The 23,857-nt window shown below is 57.6% G+C and overlaps 2 protein-coding genes across 3 annotated transcripts in view; both read right to left on the bottom strand.

Moving 5' to 3' along the window:
• Nucleotides 1-11,791, bottom strand: part of ALOX15 (arachidonate 15-lipoxygenase) — a 33,281-nt gene extending 21,490 nt beyond the window's left edge. The window contains exon 1 of the mRNA XM_002924474.4: nt 11,172-11,791. The gene's annotated coding sequence lies outside the window, so the exon portion shown is untranslated. The remainder of the gene's footprint in view (nt 1-11,171) is intronic.
• A 1-nt stretch (nt 11,792) lies between these two features.
• Nucleotides 11,793-23,857, bottom strand: PELP1 (proline, glutamate and leucine rich protein 1). Of its 2 annotated transcripts, XM_034647410.1 has the most exons (15): nt 23,352-23,854; nt 22,851-22,956; nt 19,039-19,188; nt 18,804-18,875; nt 15,803-15,862; nt 15,384-15,534; nt 15,094-15,223; nt 14,860-14,947; nt 14,331-14,419; nt 14,134-14,250; nt 13,885-14,032; nt 13,601-13,760; nt 13,119-13,174; nt 12,802-13,008; nt 11,793-12,683 (listed from the first exon to the last, which is right to left on the bottom strand). In XM_034647410.1, the coding sequence occupies exons 2-15, from the start codon at nt 22,902-22,904 to the stop codon at nt 11,808-11,810; spliced, it is 2,358 nt and encodes a 785-aa protein (XP_034503301.1). In that variant the 5' UTR covers nt 22,905-22,956; nt 23,352-23,854; the 3' UTR covers nt 11,793-11,807. The 2 variants fall into 2 exon arrangements, with proteins under 2 accessions (XP_034503301.1, XP_034503302.1); XM_034647411.1 differs by lacking the exon at nt 19,039-19,188 and having other exon boundaries at nt 23,352-23,857.

Raw genomic sequence — 23,857 nt, 5'->3', positions numbered from 1 at the left:
GTGACTCCAGCCACACTGGGGCAAAACCAAGAGAGAAAAAGAGAAAATTTTTTTTTTAAAGGGAGAGTTCCTGCCACACCCCCGAGCTGGAGGGGGCTTCTTTTCTTAGTTCGATGGCCAAAAAGACAAGTTTCTCTCCCTACCTTGACGGCTCCTCCCCGGTGTACAATCCCACGCCAGCCCACTCTCAGATCACAGTCAATGCAAATGAGCACGTAAGTGGGGACAGTCTCCCGGTGACACATCATTTGTCCAGTTTGGGCTCCCGTCCCCGTCTGCCCGCCTTTGTGGACTCGCACTCCTCAGGGAGTCAGGTGCATTTTGGATTTTGTTCAGAGTTTACGGCTTGCCAGAGGCTACTGTTAAATTGTAATAAGATATCCGTGGAATGGATGGGTGTTGAAAACATGGTGCCAAGTGAAAGAAACCAGACAAAAAAAGAACATGTATCACATGATTCCGTGTTTTGTGAAATATTCACAAGAGGCAAATCCATAGAGGGAGGAAAGCAGAGCCATGGTCTGACGGGAAAGGAAGAACGGGAGGGAGGTGGGGAATGGGCCGGGGGTGCGGCTGGGAAGAAACTGCATATTTGGGCTTTCTTTTTGGGTGGCAGAATGTTTTGAAATTAGCGGTGATGGTTGCATCACTTTGAATATCCTAAAAGCACCACTGAATTGTATACACTTTAAAAGGGGGAATTTTACACTGTGTGAATTATAGCTCGCTGAAGTTGTTATTTAAATATATATTTAACACTTAAGGGCTTTTTCTTACTTATTTTCAACCACTGTGGTATTCTACATGAATACATTTTAAGAATTCCTGGTTGTACAGTTAACAGCTGACCTAACTATAATGTTCATTTCAAGGGCAAATTCAGTAGCTGTTCGGAATTCAAGCTCACTTCCGATATGCTTTGTGTCTCCAGCCTAAATCAGGTAGAGCACTCATTCTGAAACGGTGCAAACATCAAAGACAATTTTTTAAAATTTAATTCCAACCCCTGAAGTATGCTTTGACAAAACACACACACACACACACACACACACACCAAAAAACAGGAAACACAGACAGGAGGACCAGCTCAGATCCTGTTCTCTGCCGGAAGCAGCTTTTCTTTCCAGAATCATCTATTTCCGCTGTGAAGCTTTAAATGCGATTAATCAGACACAAAGATATCTGCAAACAGCTGGAATCAGCCTGAAACAACGCACAGGAAAACACCAAGCTTTAAACTGTTCTTTGAAAACTGACCACAGAAATTGTGGCGAAGGCCATTAGCTATGCAACAACAAAATGTAAGAAAACAAGCAATTACATTTAAAAAATCAAATTTCAAAGAACAGCATAGATTCCAAAAAAAAAAAAAGAATTCTAAGTATGAACCCAAAACTTTTTCCTTTTTTTACTGCAATTTTTCATTTTTTTTTATTTGAGAAAGTGCACTGGCACGATTATAAAAACAAAGTTCGACCAAGTTCAATAAAAGAAAAAACATCACTGTCTCAAATTATTTTCTAGCCAGGATTATTATAATTACCCTTTTCAAGTCATGACTAGGAACACTCACTGAAGGCTGTTAAAAGTGACGTGCTTTGCCGGGTGATGTATGTAAGTGAGGAAGCCCTAAATTCCACCCTGAAACTAACATCAGTGTATGCTAACGAACCGGAATTTAAATTAAAACCTGAAGAAAAAAGCAAGTGATGTGCTTTGGATGTCAAATGCACAGCTGACCCTGAGTTTTGACCCTAGGAGGACACCTGCGATCACAGCTTTCCTTTGGACACTGGGACAGACTGGACTTGACCTTCCTCCCACCCAGTGACTCACTCTGTTCAGTCTCTTGCTCTCGAGTGGACCCTGGAAACTGCCTCAACCAACAGGGCACAAAAGAAATGATGTTCTGTGACTTGCGAGGCTGGATCATAAGAATTTCAGGCCCTCCCTTCCACCTGGTTCTCTTGGAACCCATCCGCCATGCTGCCAGGAAACCCAGGCCACGTGGCGGGGCCCCATGTCCTTGTGCCTGCGGACACCCAGCTTCAACCACCGGATGTGTGAGTGAGGAAGCCTTCGAGATGACCCTGGTTCCAGTCGCAGCCTCTGACCACGTGAGAGGTTCCAAGTGAGAACTCCCCAGCATAGGTAGCCCCCCAGAACCATTATTGTCAGGATTTCACATCTCCACGTGTTGGGGTGACCTGTTACCAGCATCAGGTACCCGGAACAGACTTCGGTACCAAGAGTGGGGTGCTGCTGAAACAAAGACCCCAAGGCATGGCGCCGGCGTTAGGGGGTGGTGCTGGGCGGGAGCCTGAAGCCTTCAGGGAGGCTCTTGGTGGGAGCTTGATGGAAAGTCAGGAAAGTCTTACTGGAAACTCCAGGAAGGGCTTAGGTACAAGGAGGTAGTCTTGTCACATCATTACGTCACAGTGGGAACTCTGCCCACGATACCCTGGAGAGTGGGGGTCGCATCTAGTAAGCTCTGTGGTGCGAGGAGACCCTTAGACAAAGTACCATGAGGAGCGCGGGACTCCTCGCTGCCGTGATCACGCGCAGGGGGACAGAGGTGCGGTTGAGGATGAAATGTCATGTGTGAACGACCCAGGGCTCGCCGGGCTCAGAAGCAGCTCTCCTTGTCTCATGCACTCCAGATAACCCACACCACCAAAATCAAGAGGACGGCTTCGGGGCAGAGATCCAGTTCAGGGCATTTTCCAGGAAACGCGGTCTGAAAGGTAAGCCAAGGGTGTAACTGTCAGACAATGGTCAGACCTCAGCAAGATGCAGGGTGGGGTCTCAGACAAAGGCCTTTTAAGGATCTTAAGGGCAGGTCTGGCAAAATTTCTTTGTTAAAATAGAGCTTAATTTTAAGAATGTTAAGGGCAGGGAGTCCAAACTGGAGAAAAGGCTATCACGGAGGTCTGCACACGGATGTTGTCACTGGACTGGATTATAGTTGATTCATACGACACCACAAGGGTTGTTGTTTTTTAATTATATGAGCTTGAACTGAAAAGAACAGACACAGCACAGAGAGAACGTTGGACCCGCCAGCTTCTAGAGGTGAGAAAGAATCGGGCTAAGAGAAGAACTCACCTACCAACACGGGCTACTATTTATGGAAAAGGGAAGCTGACCGACAAGAGGAAAGCCAAGAGCCACAGAGGGCTCGCGGGCACAACTGAGCCCTAAGCCGGTAGCCACACCTGACAGGCCGCCCACACCCGGATGAGACCCCGGTTTTAAGCTGCGGCCGTTATGGGATGAGAGTACATCGCATGTGGGGGGTGTGGCGGGCGCTCAGGGGGTGGACTGTGACAGGCTGTGATTTTCCGAATGTTTCCAAGGCTCCTCTATAGTATTACCGACACTCCTCTCGCGGAACGGTGGGGTCCAGCTGCCCTTCGTGTGTACCTGGGAGGACCTCTGGGAGGGTCGCAGCCACAAGAATACGATGGAAGTGATACCCTGTCACTTCCAAGACGAGGTGAAAGGCCACGCTCTCCCTGGTACCACGTTATCTTGAGAGCCTTGCTCCTAGAACCCAGGCCACACCCAACGCTCTGGCCAAGAGCCGTGACTTAGGTGCCTGTCACCAGCCGGTAATCAACCCCCAGGCACGCAAATGAGGAAGCTTGAGCTGGCTCCAGCGCCAGCAAGCCCCTGAGCTGTAGAAGGTAACAGTACCGTGACTATCGGGGTTTGCAGTCGCTGAGTTCGGGGATGCATCATGACGCACCCAGACGGCTGGAACAGAGGCAGCAGCGCGGGACAGGACGTAGGAGGCCCGGGCGGCGGAGCTAGCCCAGACCTCGCCCCAGGAAGGGCCGCCGGGCTCCCGAGGACAGAACTCCGCCGGCGAGACTTGCGGGGCCAAGCGGGGCCTGCGCCCACCGCACGGAGTTCTCCTCTCCGATGTCAACATGCATGTGGAGCCCCCGTCGAATCAAGGGTGGTGGGGGAAAAAAACAACACACACACAGGCCGGATAGACATCTGGTTTTCAGGCCAGCCGTCAGCTGGTTTTCCCGGCATCGACAGGCCCCGCGACATTAGGTCCACGCTGGTGAGGGCAGAGCAGGTTTTGCAAACGAGACACCAGGGAGGAGAGAGCTGAAAAATTTTAATCTATGTCCAAACCACCGGGAAGCAGCAGCAAATAACGCCCCCGAAAGAGGGCCTCCGGGAAGGGTCCTGTCCCGCCCTTTGTGGGCGCAGGGGGGCCTGAGCTCACGCGGACACGCCGTGCTCGGTCTCCTCACCCAGCTCTCGGGCGGAATTTGTGTAGCAATCTGGTGGTGACAGAAAATCTTTTTTCAAGAGAGAACGGAACAGGGTAAAGGGATAAAGATTCTTTTCCTTTTGTAGGGCATTTCCTAGGAGGGCACACTGAGACTACACGTCCACGGGGGGTTCAAGAAGTCTCGAACTTCACACACGCCCAAACCTTGTCATCTGGGAGGCGGTTCAAGGAAACGTAACTAAAATACGAGGGCCAGCCGTTTCAGCAGACTTCTGGGAAACACGCATCGACCAAAAAAGAAAACAGCAGGTGAAAATGAACACTTACTTAATGCGGCTCCGTTACTGACCTCTGCCCCTCTTGCTTTTTGTGCTTAGACAGCACATTTGCAGCACAGATACCGAGATCTTTCTCTCTCTGTAGCTGGAGAAGGCATTTCTTGTTTGAACCGAATGCATTCATTTCTTTGGCGTCCGGCTCTGTCTCGCGGATAAGATCCGCGCGTGTACGTTTCACACATAAGCTCGGTCACAGTCAGGGCACAACCCAACCCGCCGGAAGCAGGAACTCTGTGACTCTGGCTCACCCCGCAGACGCTCTCGGGTGAAGGTGCTGGGATCTGGGTCATCTGGAAGCCGTATTACAAGTTTCCGCTTGGCTACAGTGCATTCAGATAAAGCCTCTGACAGGCTTGGACCGGTGACCTGGGAAGGGACATAGTTTTTTGCAAACTCCGAATCCCAAGAAAAAGTTGGCCGCTGGGAGTGTTGTGTGCTTTTTTTTTCAGTGAAATTCCAAGTAATATGGCATCACTTGAAAAATGACACTTAATCTTGCAAACGACTCACAAGACATTACATGTTTTCAGTTGGGTTAGTTCACTTTGGACTCGATACAGGGCGTGGATTTAGAAGTGAAGGATGAAGTAAAACGCTGAGACCCCCACCCCGCCCCAAACCCACCTACGACATCAGGAACGTGTGGCTGTGGAATTCTGGAAACACCTCGGATTCAATCCCAGGTAACCTGAGCCCTGGGACTCTCAGAGACACAGTTAGAAAAGCCAAACCCTTGTCAGTGCTCTAATTGAAGACAGATGATGGTCACAGCCTGGAGACTAGGTCAGGTCACATATTCACGGGTCACACGTCTCTGACAAATGGCACCAACCAAAGGGTCTGTGAGGACGAGATGGGGTCTCTGTGCCAGGAGCATTTCTAACACATCTGAGATCTTCGGATTCCAGGACCGGAAGGACAAAGGCCGCTAGCCTGCCTGCCGGGGTATCCCGGCCAACGATGTAGGATGTGCGTCAAGTTCCACGTAGGCAGATGCACCCTGTCCCGCGAGGGCTCATGCTTCTCTGGGACGAGTTCGCCCCGGGGGAGCAGCCTGTCCCGCAGGGTGGTTCCCAGGGTCCGGCGGCGGCGCTCCCCCTTTCCATCCTGCCCCATCCTTGGAGACATCGCACGTCTGCCACCGACAGGCTTCATCTCGGTTTCCCAAGCGCCAGGTCCGGGCTGAGCTGAACGCACCCCATTGTGACCCTCCTCGTCGGTGGTCCCTGAGCACAGCAGGGAAGGAGCCCCTCTGTGCCCGAGGTGAAGAGCAGAGGACGCGGAGGGTCCCTACCACCTCCCTCAAACACAGCACACGGTACACAGAATAACATTTCCCCCCAAACGATACACCATCCACTCCATACTTGGCCTGGGAAAGCCGGGCTTTGTCATCACGATGAGGGCACTTCTCGATCCAAACAGGAAGGACAGACGCATCTGATGAAGAATGGCTAACCCAGCGCCGTCACGCCCCTCTCTCCTCAAGCCCCACCGCGACAGTCAGGAGTTTTTAAACACGTAAACCCACGGGAATAAAGACAGCAGGAGAGGCACCAGCCAAAGAGGAAAGATGTCAGACAATTTTGCCACCTGGGAGCAGTCAAGGGATGACTGCCAGAACAGACCGGAAAAAGGCGAAAAACCAGACCGATGGAGGGGGCAGAGCTGGGATCCTAAAACACCGAGAAACAAGCTGACTCCTGACACAGAATCCTGAAAAGGCTCCGAAATCGAAGGCACCCGGAACATCTGAAGGCACAGATACAGGACTGGACACTGGAAAATTCGCTGAGAGTCCTTAAGGGCAGGATCCCCTCCCCCCATCTGCACAGCTGGGCAACCCCTTCTGGGCAAGATGGTCACTTCTGGGGAACACCAGGCGTGGCTGGGAGCCTGGGTGCCACTCTATGCTGAAAACAACCCCCCGGACGGGAACGTCCGGCCCCTCACCCAAGCTTCCAGAACCCCAGCACATGGGCTTCGAAACAGAGGACTCCTGCTCCAGGAAACAGCATGCCCGAGTCACATGACCCGCAAATACGGCACAGGTCAAGCAGGTCCGCACCTGGTTCCCTTCCGCGAAGTCCCCCAACACAGTGTCCCACTGCTGCTCAGTGTCTCCAGGGCCTTACTTCTCATAGGAAAGGGAGGTGAGGACCACCAGGTGTTGGAGGGAAGTTTCTAGGTGAGGTACAGTGACCAAACAGGAGGAGAACTTGGAGAAAAGAGAGACAAAAGGGAGCTGAAGAAAATGTTCTAAAAAAAAAAAAAGAAAAAAAGAAAATTACTGGGGCGCTTGGGTTTCTCAGTCGGTTAAGCATCTGACTCTTGGTTTCAGCTCAGGTTGTGGGATCGATGCCCACGTCGGGCTCCGTGCTCAGCAGGGAGATTGCCTGAGATTCTCTCCCTCCCTCTGCCCCTCCTTCTGATTGCGCACGCTCTCTCTCTTAAAAAAAAATTATTAAAATCAAAAAAGAGATAAGAGACGATATTGCAGCCACAAAACAAGAACAAAAACGGGCCATTCAGGGAACGGAGAGGAGCCCTTGGAAATAAAAATACGATGGCAGAAATGAACATTTCGAAAGAAGGGTTGGAGAAAGTCGTGAAATTTCCCGGAAAGAGACAACGAATAAAAAGATTTCTTGAGCGGAAGAGAAGCTGGGGAAAGGTGAAGATGACTTACACAGAAAGAACCTTTCTAGAACGGAGAGTTAGTTCCAGATCGATACAACCCACCAAATGCCAAGAGAATGACCACAAACGTGCAGGCCCAGGCACGCACACCACGGCGGGATTTCAGAATGCCGGGCGCAAAGAGCAGATCCTAAAACCTTCCGGAGACAATGTGAGGTCACAGAGGGACTCAAAAAAACTTCCAAATGGCAACACTGGAAACCGGGAGACACGGGAAAATGTCTGCAAGAGCTCGAGGGGAAAATGATTTCTCGCCCCCGTATGGGACCCAGTAGTCGATGCAATGAGATTATTTCCAGACAGGCAAGAAGTAAAAATATTTCACGTCCTACGCAGTCTTTCTCAAGAAAGTGTTAAGAGGATGTGCTCCGCTGAAATAGGGAAATAAGCCAAGAAAGGGGAAGGCATGCGACCCAGGAAACAGGGGAGGCGCGGAGAATCCCCAATGATGATGCTGAAGGATGTTTCCAGAATAACACCAGGTCCAGAAAACAGTGAATCTAGAAGGACACAGGAAGTATGCCTCCACAAATGAATGAATGCATGAACGAATGAATGATGGCTTACTCTAAATATAAATTAAAATTTAACATGTAGACGTACATTAAAGTTATAGAGATGTCATAAAAGATCAGGGACAGGATGGGTTTCCCCTCACACCGTCTCCACTGTTTCTTCCTGTTTTCTCTGATTCCCATTTGTCCCAGACTTTCTCTTCCCGCACCTGCTGTCCAGACAATTCCTGGCTCCCCCACCCCTCCTTCGCGTTCCGCTCACTCAAGTGCCAGCCGTGTTGTTACAAGAGCACCCGTGTCACCCCTAAGTTCAGAGGTCTTTTTGGGGTGCGGGCCTCGGTGTCCCGAGCAGCTGGAGGGACACAAACAGAAGCAGGGGGCTGGAGAGTGTGTGTCTGTCTGTCTGCATCTTGGTGGCCGAGCATCCCCACCCTCGGTGACCATGTGGCCGGGTGAGAGCAGAGATGCTTGCCGGCAGCCTGAGAGCCTGTCAGGCCCGCCACCACCGGGGCTTCACGGCATTCTTGGGAAAAGGCTGTCTTGTCGGCGGGGACTGCGGCTGCCTCTGACCGACAGGAAGGAAGGGGTCAGGGCTAACCCCAGAATCGGGTGCTTCCACCACTACGCAGGGGTTAGCGGAGGCGGCCCATGCCTTAGGGACCCGAGAACCAGCACAGGTGGGCTTGGGGGCGGGACGAGGGCACCTGTGACTCCAGAAGTGAGACGCTGAAATTCACAGAAAATCTGAACATGGGCAAAATACTAATTAGTAAGAGTATTCTTTCAGCTATTAGATTTTTTTTTTTTAAGATTTTATTTATTCATCTGAGAGAGAGAGCACAAGCAGGGGGAGCGGCAGAGGCAGAGGGAGAGGCAGACTCCCTGCTGAGCAGGGAGCCCGATGCAGGACTCGATCCCATGACCCTGGGATCACGACCTGAGCCGAAGGCAGACGCTTCACCGACTGAGCCCCCAGGCGCCCCAGCTGTGAAATGTCTGAGCTGACAATTTTATCAGACTGTGGAGGGTAATGTGCGCAGTCACAGGAGAGACTGTTCAATATTTGGGGCTGTGCAAGTATTTAAGGGTAAAGAAGACGATACGATGTACTCTCAGACGGCTCAAGGGAGAAAAAGACAACGGAGAACGTGCGTGAGGCAGAACATCACTATTCGGTGAATCTAAGGGAGAGCTTTCTCAGCCCGGTCGGCCGGGCCGGTACTGTTCACTGCTGCTGGATCCACACGCCAGTACCCGCGTGCACACGGCATCTGTGCACACGCCTGCTGGATCCACACGCCAGTATCCGCGTGCACACATCATCTGTGCACACGCCTGCTGGATCGCACATGCCAGTACCCGCGTGCACATGGCATCTGTGCACACACCTGCTGGATCCACACGCCAGTACTCACGTGCACACGGCATCTGTGCACACGCACACGCCTGCTGGATCCACACGCCAGCACTCGCGTGCACACGGCATCTGTGCACAGGCCTGCTGGATCCACACACCAGTACCCGCATGCACGGCATCTGTGCACACGCCTGCTGGATCCACACGCCAGTACCCGCATGCACTTGGCATCTGTGCACACGCCTGCTGGACCGCACACACCAGTACTCACGTGCACACGGCATCTGTGCACACGCACATGCCTGCTGGATCGCACACGCCAGTACTCACGTGCACACGGCATCTGTGCACACACCTGCTGGATCGCACACGCCAGTACTCCCGTGCACATGGCATCTGTGCACATGCACACGCCTGCTGGATCGCACACGCCAGTACTCACGTGCACACAGCATCTGTGCACACACCTGCTGGATCGCACACGCCAGTACTCACGTGCACACGGCATCTGTGCACACGCCTGCTGGATCGCACACGCCAGTACCCACGTGCACACGGCATCTGTGCACACACACACGCCTGCTGGATCCCACATGCCAGTACCCGCGTGCACACGTCATCTGTGCACACGCACATGCCTGCTGGATCCCACACGCCAGCACCCGCGAGCACACATCTGTACACACATACACGCTTGCTTGTTTTGTGGCACCAAAAGCTCGGGAACTGACCTAGAGATTCGTCAACCAGGGACCGGTTAAGTAAAGGACGGTATACGCTACTCCAGGCAGAACCAGGAGACTCTGTACAAACCAACACGGAAGCACCTTCAAAGTCGTCGATTCTACTCTCAAACATTAACTGCATCTTGGGGCGCCTGGGTGGCACAGCGGTTAAGCGTCTGCCTTCGGCTCAGGGCGTGATCCCGGCGTTATGGGATCGAGCCCCACGTCAGGCTCCTCCGATATGAGCCTGTTTCTTCCTCTCCCACTCCCCCTGCTTGTGTTCCCTCTCTCGCTGGCTGTCTCTATCTCTGTCGAATAAATAAATAAAATCTTTAAAAAAAAAAAAACAACAACAACAACAACAACAACATTAACTGCATCTCAACCAGTCCTCCACCGGCCGTCCCCAGAGCCTGGCGGCCCTGCTCCCAGCCCCAGCCTCCCTTGCACCCAGTTTCCAGGAGCGGTCAGGTGCTGGTCACACAACGCCTACGGAAGGAGGAACTCTCGTGCTCCGCTGGTGGGAACGCGAGCTGGTGCAGCGCCCTGGTCAGCGCCCTGGACAGCCTCCCCAAACAGAGCTACTCTACAGCCCAGCAGCTGCGCTCTGGGTGTTCACCCAACGGACACACACACAGGGATTCCAAGGGGCACCTGCGCCCCAACGTTTATACTAGCAACGTCCACAACGGACCATGGAAAGAGCCTGGACGTCCATCGACAGACGCATAAAGATGGATGTGGTCTACACATTACAATGGAATATTCGCTAGCAATCAAAAAGAATGAAATCTTGCCATTTGCAACAACATGGATGGAACCAGAGAGTATTTTGCTAAGTGAAGTAAGTCAAAGAAAGATATAATATGATTTCACTCGTGTGGAATTTAAGAAACTAAACAGAGGATCACAGAGGAAGGGAGGGAAAAATAAAGTCAGACGAAAGCAGAGAGGGAAAGAAACCATAAGAGACTCTTCATCATAGGAAACACGCTGAGGGCGGCTGGAGGGGAGGGCGTAACTGGGGGATGGGCATGAAGGAGGGCATGGGATAGAACAGCCCTGGGTGTTCTATGCAACGGGTCAGTCACTGAACTCTACCTCTGAAACTCATAATACATTATATGTTAACTGGATTTAAATTAAAAACATTTTAAAAGCAAAACAAAGCACAGAACCCCTAGGATGTGGTCTACCCAAAGCCTCCCACGGCGCCCCCCCCCCGCGCCCCGTCCTGCTCCCAGCCATCCACTTGTCTGACCCCGTCCCCTTTCTCCGTCTCACCGGCCTCCCTGCTTTCTTTCCACATCCCGAGAACGCTCCAGAATCAGGACGTCCTACCCGCTGCGCCAGCGGCGGGGAGCCTCCTCCCAGCCCTGCACTGCCCTCGCGTCACCTCCTTCCTGCCCTTTATTCACCATCCTCCTCGCGGAGACCCCTGGACCGTCCTAAATGCACGCACAACGTGCACGCACGCATGCGCACAGGTGCAACGCGGCAGACACGGGGGCGCTGTCTGTGGAAATCCTTCCACTTTCAGTGTCTGACAATTCTCATCACCTGTTGAAAACACGCCCCCGCACCCCCCGATCCCACCCTCGCTCCCCGCCGCGCACTCGGCACCTTGTGAGCGGTGCTGTCTGCTGTCTGCCTCCCACGCAGCCCCTCGAACCTAAGCCCCACGGGGGTGGGGGGGTGGATTTCTGAGTTTTGCGCACTGCCCTGCCCCCTCTGACGAACCCACGCACTGCTGTGCCAACATCAAACCCGAGTCTCGACGCTGTGCCCTAACCACGCAGGCACAACGGCGAGGGGAAACAGGGCGCCCCCGCAGCCTCTGCTCTCTCCAGACTCTCGCGACCTACAGTACTTACAAAACACGCATTCAGGAGAGGGCGGTGCCGACTACGCAACCGGTACTCAGTGTCTGCTGAACGAGCAGATCCCGTGACTCGATGCAAGGGATTTATCCTCGGTGGTAACGCAGCCCCTCTGGGGACGCTGAAGGGAAGGCCGGACCCGTCTGCGTGTGTGCGCACACCTGGCCCCCCCCGCGCGCGCACACCTGGCCCCGCGCGCACACCTGGCCCCCCGCGCGCGCACACCCGGCCCCGCAAGAGCCGCGGGAAGCTCTTCAGGCTCCTCCTTGGCCGCCACAGGAGGGGAGGCGGTCGGTGGCCCGGCTGGAGCCACGGGTGGGGGTGTGGTGCCCGAGGGGGGTGGGGGCGGCAGGGACGGCAGCCCCTCGGGCACGATCACCACACTGTCGTCTGAGTCGCTTTCCAAGGAGATCTCCACGTCGGACGCCTCCTCCTTATCGTAATGGACAAAGGCCGGTCTGGGCGCTCTGCCCCCAAAAGTTTCATCCGGGGGTATAGGGGGTGGAGGAGTGCCGCTAGGGGCAAGGACGGGGTCCTCATTTGAGCCTGCCCGGTGGTTCTCAGGGCCGGGAAGGAGCCGGGGGGGTACAGATACCAAGCCTGGGACAGAGAGGCCTAAGTGGTTGGCTGTGGCTGGAGGTCCGGGGCGCGTCGGGGGCATGGGGCCTGCCGATGCCATGGAGCCCGCCGAGGGCATGGGGCCCGCCGAAGGCATGGGGCCTACCGAGGGCATGGGACCCACCGAGGGCATGGGGCCCGGGGTATGGAAGGGGGGGGCCCTGAATGGAGATGGGGCCTCAGGAGGGGGAACTGGGGCAGGCGTGGGGCAGGCGGGGCCCATGGACTGCAGGGGAGGAACCCGGGGGTGGGTCAGGGCAGCACAGGTCACCAGGGCTTCCGAACAGAAAGACGACACCTGAGCGAGAGGCAAAGCGCAGGTGTGAGCATCAGGAAGCAGAGAAGGCGGTCCTCGGCTTCAGACACAGGGGACCCCAGACACCCCAGAGGTGGGCGCGGCCCCAGGGAGCAGCTACCTCGAGGCTGTCCTCTCGCTGGCCGAGAGAGAAGGCTTGCAGGGCACAGGCGAGGGGAGGCGGGCAGCGGGGCGAAGGTGCCAGCAGCAGGGCCAGCAGCAGGCGGTAGAGCTCCCGGCGGCAGTGGGAGCTGGTGTAGGGGGAGCTGCCCAGGACCTCACCCTGCTGGACCCCCATGACCAGGGGCAGGACCAGGTCGTGCAGTCTCTGGAAAGAATGCGGAGTGCGCTTACAGACGCCACCAGGCCCACCCGGCCCTCCCGCAGGGCCGGCTCCCAGCGTGCTCCCCATGCAGATTAGGCCCCCATCTCACTGACCCTGTGAGTCTCCTCCTTGATGAGGGGCCCGCACATGAGGACGGTCCGGCTGAGGCCTGCGGAAGGAGGGGGCGTCTCGGGTCGGGCCCACGCGCAGCCTCAGCAGCGGCCGTCCTGGCCAAGCCGCCTGAGACTCCGCTCTGGAACGGGCAGCACGGGGCCCGGACCGCGTGCGACGAGCGCGGAGACACGCTGCACACGTGCGCCCGTGGATTCGGGGAGGGGGGCGGGCCGGGAAATACACAAGCCTCACAGGGAAGTCCCCCAGGACCGTGCAGCCCCGCCGAGCGGCCGCGTGGGGAGACCGGAAGCTCCACGGGGCGGCCCCTACCCCGAGCCACAACAGCGCGCAGCACAGAGATGCAGGCGGAGCTGCACGCGAGCCCGCGGGGCCAGCGGAAGGGCCCGGAGCCCCCTCTGGGGCAGGAGCCCGCCCTGTCCACCCCCCACCCCCACACCGATGCCCGGGGCGCCTCTCCCACCTCTCAGCGCGGCCGCACACACGTCGCTGTTGGCGTTGCTGTCCCCTTTCCGGTGGCTGGGCGGGGCCACGGCCTCCCCCATATCCAGCTTCAGCTTCTTGGGAGCGCTGGGCTTCCCGGCCTGCAGCCCCCCATCCGGGCTCCCCCGCGGGCTGCGCAGCTGGCGGTGGAGGCAAATGTAAGTCACCGGCCCGGTGGACACAGAGACGGCGTCTGGCGAGCAGGCTCGCTCCAGCGAGGGCGCCGGACGAGGGCGCTGGGCCAGGAGCAGCGCCCTCACTCACCTTCAGAGCATCCGCCGGCGGGGAGATGTCACTGAGCAGGTGGGAGAGCAGGGCCTCCCCCGAGGCACCCCCCTGCAGCACGCCCGCCGAAGCCCCGCACACCTGCACCCACAGCTCCAGCACGGCATACACCTTGGTCCGCACGGTGCTGCGGGGGAGCGAAGAGCAGCCGTGAGGGGGCGCCCGGGCCGGGTCCTCCTCAGGGCCCCCGACCCACCCTCTCCTGTCTGTGCCCCCCTTCACGGTCACCTGTAAGGCCTCTCCTGGCCTGGAGAGAGGGTATCCCTACCAAGGTTCCAGGCATTGAGGACCTGGGGAAGCAGGCGGCTGATGAGGGCCCCAAAGCGCAAGAGACGGCCTCCACACCTGGGGGTGAGGACAGAACGGTGACCTCCGGTCCCAGCACATACTCGTCCCTTCACTACACCCCGCCCCCTCCCACTCACGCGAGGATGAGCGCGGAGAGCAGGTCCAAGGCATCCAGGTGGATGGAAGGCAGAAGCAGCAGCCGCAGGGGACCGTCTCCAAGCAAGCTCTGCAGGAAACACGGCAGGAGTGAGGGGCGGGGGAGGAAAGGGAAGCACGGAGACACAGGGACCCAGAGACGCCTGTACACAGGAAGGAACCGTCCCCATGCCCAGCTGGCCCAACCAGACCGACGTCGTCCTCTAAACCAGACCCGGGAGAGAGGATGACGGGGAGCACGGCTGAACCTCTCTGCAGGGACCCAGCAGAGCCCAGGTTCACCCTCCCCCGAGGAAGCCTCTGCTGGACGCGTTCTGAAAACCGGGAGCAAACCCGCCCGATGGGCGCCTGTGTCGGGACAAGCACAGGGAGCGCTGGCATCCGAACGGAGGGAAGGGGCTGTCCAGGACAGCCTCGGGGGGACAGCGCTGCGGGCGCCTGTCTCCCACGCTGCCCTCCTGCCGCCCGGGGCCGGGGCCAGGCTGCGAACCGCGCGCCAGCGGCACTCACAATGTTCTTGGCACTGATGCTGAGGGTCCGGCAGATGACGTCCAGGATTTCCTGCACGGGGACGGACACGGGAGCCCCAAACTCAGAGCTGAAGAGGAGGAGAGCAGAGAGATCCTCGGCACAGGCTCCCCAACATGACCCCACACCCCCCCACGTCTCGTCTCCCATGAGCACCGCACCCCGAGCCCAGCCCCCGCCCCGGTGCAACCCCTTCCCTCCGGCCCTCGCTCACACCTGAGCATGAGCGCCAGGCAGCGGGCCAGGCCGCAGAACCGCTGTCGGAGCCGCAGCAGCACGTGGGCGTCCCCGTCCTCCGAGGGCGTGAGTAGCACTTCCACCCCGGGGCCCTCATACTGTACAGGGGCTGCACGGAAACACAAGGACTCCGCACTCCGAGGCCCTTCATCCGTCCCCTTCCTCCTCCCTTGTGGAAGGGGATGCACGCAGCTGGGAAGTCCGCTGCCCTGCCTCCCCAGGCCGCCCCGGCTCCCTCCGGCCCCCCGCCTGCCGGCCACGGCCCCTACCTGTCTCCGCTCCCTCGTACAGGGTCCCCAGCAGGCTGTGCAGCGAGGCCAGCAGGCAGTGCAGCTCTTGCTCCCAGCTCTCCGTGTGCTTCAGGCCCTGGGAGAAGCCGGCCCCTAGAGAGGGCAGCCTCGAGTAACACTCGCAGGCCAGCTGCAGGAGAAAGGCCAGGAGCGGTCAGATGGGGCGCCAGCCGCAGAGCCCCCTGACCCCCACGTGCCAAGAAAGAGAGCTCAGAAGGGAGCAGAAAGGACAGCGAGGCAGAAAGCCACAGACGGGAGCTGGAGGCAGAAGTCGCACTGTGCGGACCGTGTGCACGAAACGGGAAGGAAGAGGGAGCACAGTCCCAGGGCGGTGAGGCGAGAGTAACAGAAGCCCCCGCCCAGACCCCAGGCTCTCCACCTCCCTCCCTTCCCTTCACCTGCTGGAGCTGAGGACTCAGGGCATCCACACGGGACAGGAAAAACGAGGCCAGCTTGCCCTGGGTCAGGGGAGAGAGAGGAAGAGGCTGGTGAGTCCGCTCCAAGGGCCAGAGACGAACACCCCGTCCGCCGCCAGCAGCAGAACGTGAGCCTTTCTCTCTCCTGCGGACACAGGAGGCGCAGCACCGGGCGGGACAGACCGGCTGACCGTCAGCACTCGTCCTCAGTTCGCTTCCCCGTTCAGCCCCACAGACATCAGGCTCCCTCCTGCCCACTTCCGCAAAATGACAGTGCTCTCCCTCCAGCTTCGACAAGACGGAGGTCCGAGCCGGGAAGTGAGGCCCCAGGCAGGGGTGCGAGGGCAGAGCCAGGTCAGCACGGGTCAGAGCAGCCCGTCCACAGGCAAACCCCCGCTCAGCAAGCCGCGGGAAAGCCACAGGTTACCTGGGGCTAGAATCAGAGGGGCCTGTGAACGTGGCCGGGAAGAAGTATTTTTACCGTTCCGCTGACCTGTGAGACGCACGCCTCTCTAAGCAGGAAGGTGGACAGAGAACCCCGCGCGTCGGCAGCGTCCCTGCCGCCGGGAGAAAGCACGCGTTTTCACTCGCGCTGTAATTAACAGGCACCCTGAGACACGGGCCACGGGCACCACTAACCTGACGTTTTGGGAGCTGTGAGATCCACGACCCTGTCATCTGACGTGCTCACAAGGAAACACACCCTGCTCTCCCACGATTGCTTAAGACGCGCGTTTCCACCAGGTCCCTCTCCCCTGCAAGTCTGTGCTTTAGGGATTTAAAAGCACTCGGGAAGGGTCCGCGGCACAAACAAGGGCCTGAACACTGAAGTGGACACAGGAGTGAAATGGGACCCCGGCTTCGGGGGAAGCGAGAGGACTCAGGAGGACCCGAGACGTGAGCCCCGGGGGGGGCGGGGGGCGCTGGGGCAGGCCGGGCATCCACGGTCAGACCGGACGGAGGTGCGTGGTCAGGAGCACACAGAGGCCCCGGCCCCAGGCTGGGGAGTACGGCCCCGCGGGGGCGGGGGCATCTCGGGCACTAGGACGACCCTGCAGACAGAGCATGGCGGCGGCACCAGGCACGCGGCAGGGCCCTCCAGACGGAGGCCAAGCCGCCCAGCCTCCCTCCCGCCCGCCCCATGGGGGGAGCGCGTGCTTTCCCGCATCACACTTTGGGACTCACTGACCGCCAGGCAAGCGCTGTTCTCACGGATCCCAGGGTACAAGGCCTAGAACCGCTCCCCGTGGGACCCGGAGGGCACTTTCCCGTCCACGTGGGAGGGTTCGGAACACTTCAAACCAAGAACAGCAACCGCCCACACGTCTCCTGATTCCCCCGCTTCCCCGAGGACGGCGTTTCCTAGAAAGCGGCAAAGGCCCGACTACAGCGGCGCCCTGCCCTCTCAGTCCACTCGGGCTCACGCTTCCCCCACCCCGAGACGGTGGCGCAGAGCTGGGCTAAGGCCCACAGAAGGGTGCGCCCGTGAGCACGATAAAGCATGGCTCAGGGACAGGGCCCCGAGCACAGGTCCACCCCCGAGGCCCCACGAGACGCACAGAAGCAAGGCCTCCCGCGAACGCTTCACCTGTAGCCACAGGGCACCGCCCGCGTGTCTCAGTCCACGGACTCCGGACTCCTCGTCACCTTGGCGAGGAGAGGCAGGGCCCCTGCGGGGCTGACTTCCCAGCTCGGGATACCCGAGGGGCAGCATCTGGGAGGAGGCATCCTGGGCTGGGAGACCCCCGCTACCCTGGGAGCTTCCAGGAACAAGCCAGAGGACAGACAGACACTCCACGGTGCTAATCCCTCTGAGTCCTGGCTGCAAGATCCTCCAAGTACAAACTGCCCTGGGAGCCTTGCACGGATTCCTATCCGACAGGCTGGCAGCCGGTGGAGCCAAAATCCTCGGCAGGGGCCGTGCTCCAGATGACACTTTATTCTTAGCAAAACAAAGGCACACACGCCCTGCAGCAACATCTGGAAGTCCTGCTGTTGGCTCTGGAAAGGGCCCTCAAACTTCTGGCCCAGACTGCAGAAACTCAGGGACAGACTCCCTCCGTGCTCACGGGGACAGCCAAGAGGCACCAGCACGGGAACCACCGGGCGTCCCAGAGTCCCCAGCGATTCGAATCCTGACCACGCAGTGACACTGTTTCTCCCTGCGTCTCACAGGTGGGGGGCCGGGGGATGCGGGCAGACACAGAGACACCCCCTCGGCGCCGAACAACAGAGCCCCGCAGGAACCTCTCACCCCTCTGACCAGAGCGGGCTCAGGCACGAAGACCCAGCCTGCGTCATCTGAGCAGCTCCTTTACAGAGCTTTTTAGAAGAAAGGCAGAGTTTACGGAACTTAGTAAAACTAGTTTAAAAAACAAAACAGGGGCGCCTGGGGGGCACAGCGGTTAAGCATCTGCCTTCGGCTCAGGGCGTGATCCCGGCGTTGTGGGATCGAGCCCCACATCAGGCTCCTCCACTGTGAGCCTGCTTCTTCCTCTCCCACTCCCCCTGCTTGTGTTCCCTCTCTCGCTGGCTGCCTCTATGTCTGTCAAATAAATAAATAAAATCTAAAAAAAAAACAAAACAAAACAAAAAAAAAACCTTGTACGGGTCATGATGGAGAGCGTTTAGTCAGGAAAACGTGTTAATATAGAGAAGAAATAAGTCAGGAAGGCTTCCTGGAGGAACCGGCAAGAGCTGAAGGCACCAAGTGAAAGAGGATGGGAGGAAAACGGGCAGGGCAGAAAGGGAAGGGAGTCTGGGTTAAGAGCCTAGGCTTCAGCACCAGACACGGCTCGGATCTTCACGGATCTCAGGCTAGTTTATCTGTGAGCATTCAGGGCCACGAGGTGGCGCGGTCCCATCTGTGGAGTCAGGTGACCGTGCGCTCAGGAGACGGCTCAGAAACCTCCGCTTTGGGGCCTGAGCTCAGACGGCGAGCGAGGGTGGCGCGGAGGGCAGAGGACTTTCGGTGAATACTTACTTTGAGAGAGCCACAGGCCCGAGGAAAATAGGTCATGCAGGCCTTCATTCCCTCCAGCGCCGAGAGCTCACACTGCAGGTAAGACAGGAAGTCAGGCCGGGGCGCAGAGCCCGACGCCGCCCGGACCCCACGCGCACGCCACCACCCCTCACACTGTCCTTGGCCCTCCCTCTCCGCAGCTCTCCCGCCTGCTCCCTGCACTCTAATCGGCGGGAGGGTCCAGGAGAGGTCTCACCTCCGGCCTGAGGCCCAGCAGGGAGGTGAGGAGGCCGGGGAGGTGGTTCATGGAGATGTCCCGGAAGAGCGTGGGCAGCTGGGCCGCATACCGGAGCAGGTCCCTCAGGACGGCCACAGCCAGCTCCATCGTGGGGGGCGGGTCCTGGGACTAAAAGCAACGACACCCGTGCTCCGGAGCTGGCCTTCCCGTCGCCGAGAGGTGGGGGCACGGAGGTAGGACAGCAGGGGGCCGCTGAGAAACACCACGGCTACTGTCACCGTCGCCCTCAAATCCACTAGGGATCCCGGGAACCCAACGTGGCTGTTTGTCTACGGAAAGGATGTGGGTCTATGCTTTCTATCACGGGTCTCCGGGGGTCCTGAAATGTGTTCAGAGAGGAAACAAAGCCAGGCCTTACAGAGCTGACTAACGGGGCGATGTGGAGTTTCTGGTTCTCCCGACTACGCTTCCCTGCTAGGAACAGCGGAGAGTACTTCTCACCCTGAAAACAGCCTCAGCCACAACGAAACCGCCCCATGTCACCAAGCGGGCTTCTGCCTGACTCACACCTACCCTGGACTCACGCAGAAAAACAGTCTGGCTTTAGGACTTCCCTGGAAAATTAACATTTACTACGGAAAACAGAGCTCAGCGACAGTGAGATGGGGGAGGGGAGGGGGAGGGGCAGCTGGGTACCGGGCACGGAGGAGGGCAGGCGACGTGATGGGCACTGGGTGTTCCACGCAACTGATGAACTGCCGACCTCTACAACCAAAGCTAACAATGTGCTAGATGTTGGCCAATTGAATTTAAATTTAAAAAAAAAAAAAAAGAAAGAAAGAATGGGGTGGGGGGCCCTCCAACACTGCCCAGTATCCCCACTGCATTTCGGTACGGTTAACCCGGCCCTCCACTCACACCTTCTCCCACCGCTGCCACCTTCACAGACAATGGAAGCCCGGGGATGGGCAGGAGTCCCCAGCCAAGCCTGAACCCCCCCTTCGTTCGCACCACCCTCCCCCCAATCCTGTCACCCTGCATGCGGACAGTCCCCCCTCCTCAGAGCCTGCCACTGTCACCCAGCGCCTGTCTGGCACACTCCCCTCCGTAAATACCCCTCCCCGAGCCCCGCCCAGCACGCCCCCAGCGGTCACTCCGCAATTCCTCTCCTTCCGTGAGAGCCCAACAACTGGAAAGGACTGTCTGGCTCCCCCAGTGCCATCCGTTCTCCCAACCTCACTGTCCGCGCTCCGCTCATCTCCTCACCTATGAGCTACTAAATCTGAAACACGGTATTCTGTCCTCACCTCCCTCTAACCTCCGAGACGCAGAAACAGATGAGTCCTGCCTCCTCCCTCCACGCCACCCACCCCACAGTCCTGCTATCCTGTCTGCCGTGCAGTCTCGGCGTCCTCTCATCCCTGGCCCTGTAAGCGGGTGCACTTCAAATCCTGACCGCGGAAGTACCGAGTCCACCCTCATCCTCAACCGCCCTCTTGCTGCCACCCCCGACCCCGCGGGCCAACGCTCGCACCAAGTCAGGGCTATGTTCCCTAAGGGAGGGCCAAGGCCTTCCTCCCCGGGCTGCCACCCCTCCCCTGCGCCTGGCCATCCTGTGCCCTGAAATCCGGGAGTCACCCTGGACACACCCGGTCCCCCGTCAGGATCTGTCCACTTTGCCTCTAACCCCCTCCTGAACGCCATCTACTTCTCATCATTTCTGCGGCCGCCTCTCCAACCCAAACTACCGGGACGTTTCCCCTCTGCATGCTTTCGGCTTGCAGTCTGGCTCCTTTCTAGTCCTTCCTACACACAGCGGCCAAGGGAGTACGTCCAGACAAAAACCTGATCACGTCACCACCACCACCATCTCCTCCTCACTCCTACTCGAAACCTTCCATGAGGGGGAGCCTCAGTCTGTTACGTGTCTGCCTTCAGCTCAGGTCATGATCCCAGGGTCCTGGGATGGAGCCCCGTGTCAGGCTCCCCGCTCAGCCTGCCGCTCCCCCACACTCTCTCTCAAATGAATAAAACCTTAAAAAAAAACGAAAGAACCCAACAACCCACCTTCCGTGAATTCCCAGGGTTCTAAGAATAAAAACAAGCTCCCTGACACGCCCAGGCCAGCACACATGGTTTGGTCCCCACCTCCCTCCCTCTCCAGGGGCATCTCATCAACCCCACTGAGTCACACCAGCTCGCTTATAAATCTCCAAAGGGGCCAAACTCGTCTCCTCTCAGGGCTGTCGCACATGCCCTTAGCCCAATCGGCTCAGAAAAGGCCTCCCTCAGCCACTGGCCCACCGTGGTCCCGTCTGGGTCAGAGTCTCTGGTACGTGCTCCCAGAGAACTGCGCTCTTCACCCCTGGCACCTGCCGCGGCACGTCACTTCACACCCACTGTGCCTCCTTCTTCTGTGTCTACGCAGGCTCCACGCCCAACCCGGGCTGGAAGTGACCGCCCTCTCCTGACAGAGCCGGCCAGGCCCCACTGGACGCTTATTCCGGCCAAGTCTCTCCCGGCAGAAAAGGGCTCAGCAAACTCTGGTGTGTGGGTGCCCGCTTGTGCGCGGCCCACAAACTACAGATGACTTGGAAAAGAAAAAAAAGAAACAAAATGCGACAGAAACCGCATGTGGTTTGCAAAGCCTAAAGCGTTTCCGATCCGCAGCCTGGAGCAGGACGTACAGACCGTGCGGCCGCCGCGTGGAGCGCCCGGAACCACCGAGCACGGCATGTCCGCTGCACTTTGACAGCACAAGTTCCCCTAAAGAGAAGTCTGGCCAAAGACAGGATAGAAAACCACCTCCGATTATTTTGTCGAGGGGGAAATAAAAGGAGCCCGTGGAGATGACACCCTCAAAATAACCCCGATGGTCAGCAGCATGATTTAGAGAATTTCCGAACAGACGGAATTCTCATCATACTGAGGCCTTCAGCACCTGCTCGGCATAACGATCTAAGAAGTTTCCAGGGGTTTAAAAATTCAGAGACTGGCATCGAACTTTACACTGGAATCCGGGGATGCACTGTATGGAGACTAACATAATATAATAAAAAATCATTAAAAAAAAAAAAATTCAGAGACTGATTAAAACTGGCTGAGAGCTGAACACGATCACACAGTTCACAACTACGTAAATAAAGGACAATAAACCATGAGAGCAATACGGAGGGTTAAAATGCTCTGACCGCAGGGGAAATTAAGACACAAGAACTACAACAGAGTAACTACTGAAGAAAAACACCTTTCCCTCTGATGTGTGGGTCTGTGGATGTCTACAACGGGCTCCATGTAAGTACGATTTATTGATCCGCCCCGAATACATCCTCAGAAAACAGGAATACCATCACCGGAATTATCCCAGGGAATGGTTTACATGGTGTATTTGCTGAATACAAGTTTCTTTTTTAAATTTACTATCTGCAAACATATACTTCATGGAAAGTTCCCCAACACCCCATGTTAGACTGAGCGCCATGCCCGCGGGGGACCAGGGTCACCTGACCACTGTCCCCCCAGAGCTTAGCACTCAGCCCCCAGTGCTCAGAATGTGCTTGCTCTTGAGTGGGGAGATCAAAGCATGTAAGAGCAGAAAAACCTGAAAATATTAAGAGAGAAAGAAAGGAACTGCAAAAAAATAAATAAATAAAAATAAAATACCTGCAGGAAGAACTTTCGAGATGTCGCTTGTTAGAAAAGCTAGCGAGGAAGTGAAATCGGTCAGTGGTTACAGTGTGTGAAAGGTCGGATGTCCGGGAATTCGGGGATGTCGGGGGACGTCCAGGCCAGGGCCTGAGGCATGGCGGCGGGGGGGTCAGAACCCTTACCTGCAGGACCTGCTGAATGCTCCGGAGCCACGACACGCAGTGCTGCTGGAACATCTCCGTGGGGCTCTCCCCCACCAGCAGGGACAGCAGACACAGGCCCTCAAACCTGACAAGAAAGTAGCCAGTGACGACGCGCAGCGGCAGCCGCGCTCCCGAGGACGCCGGCCACCGCGCTAGTGCGCTCGCAGGGCCAGAGCAGACGCCACCTCCAGACCCTCGGAGCTCTGTAACTCCAAGGATGCTGTGAGGGCTCGGGGTGAGGTGTGGGCAGCAAGGAAGCAAGGAACGGAGGGGATCCCAGGTGGGACAGCCCGGGGCCGGAGCAGGCGGGGCTCACCCCAAGGGAGCCCATGCAAAGAAGGAAACTCTCCACCCTCTCCACCCTCTCCACGGAGAAGTGTCTTGAGTCCACGGGGTGGCGACAACGGATGGACGGGCAGAAGGACAGCCTGCTTCTTAAGGGAACATCACCCTGGAGAGAAAAGAGGCTTAACGACTCACCGAGTTTTGATGGAACCGAGCCGAGCGTTACTGAGACCCACCAACGCGCCGACGGCTGACAGGTTCTGGTGGAGAGAACGGGGAGACAGTCAGCATTAGGACGCTGCTAACGCCAGGGGGGCGCTTCTCCGGGCCCCTCCCTGCCGTCACTCCTCCTCTGAGGCCCGAGGCCCCATTTTCAGCTGCTGACACACAGCGGCCTGTGCCTCGGGCTCTCCTGCAGGCCCGTCTCGCCTGACCCCTTCTCCCACCTCCCACCCCGCAGGCTCGCGCTGCGCAGAGGACAACCCAACCCATCCCAGCGACTGGCCTCCCTCAGCTCAGTGTCCCTTGACAGTGCCCAGCGCAGAGCAGGTCCCACACACACTAGCTAGACAGACGCTGACCTCATCTGTTACCCTCTTCCCGCACCCCCAAATCCTCCTCGTCCTGTTCCCGGCTCCCCGAGAGCCGTTAGCTAAGCCAACACAGAGCCAGTCAGCCAAAGCCTCCTTCCTTCATTCTGG

Source organism: Ailuropoda melanoleuca, chromosome 17 (genome assembly GCF_002007445.2).
Source record: "Ailuropoda melanoleuca isolate Jingjing chromosome 17, ASM200744v2, whole genome shotgun sequence".
In the NCBI taxonomy this organism is placed as follows: domain Eukaryota; kingdom Metazoa; phylum Chordata; class Mammalia; order Carnivora; family Ursidae; genus Ailuropoda; species Ailuropoda melanoleuca.
The sequence above is the reverse complement of the archived record's forward strand: the minus strand, read 5'-3'. Positions and strand labels throughout refer to the sequence as shown.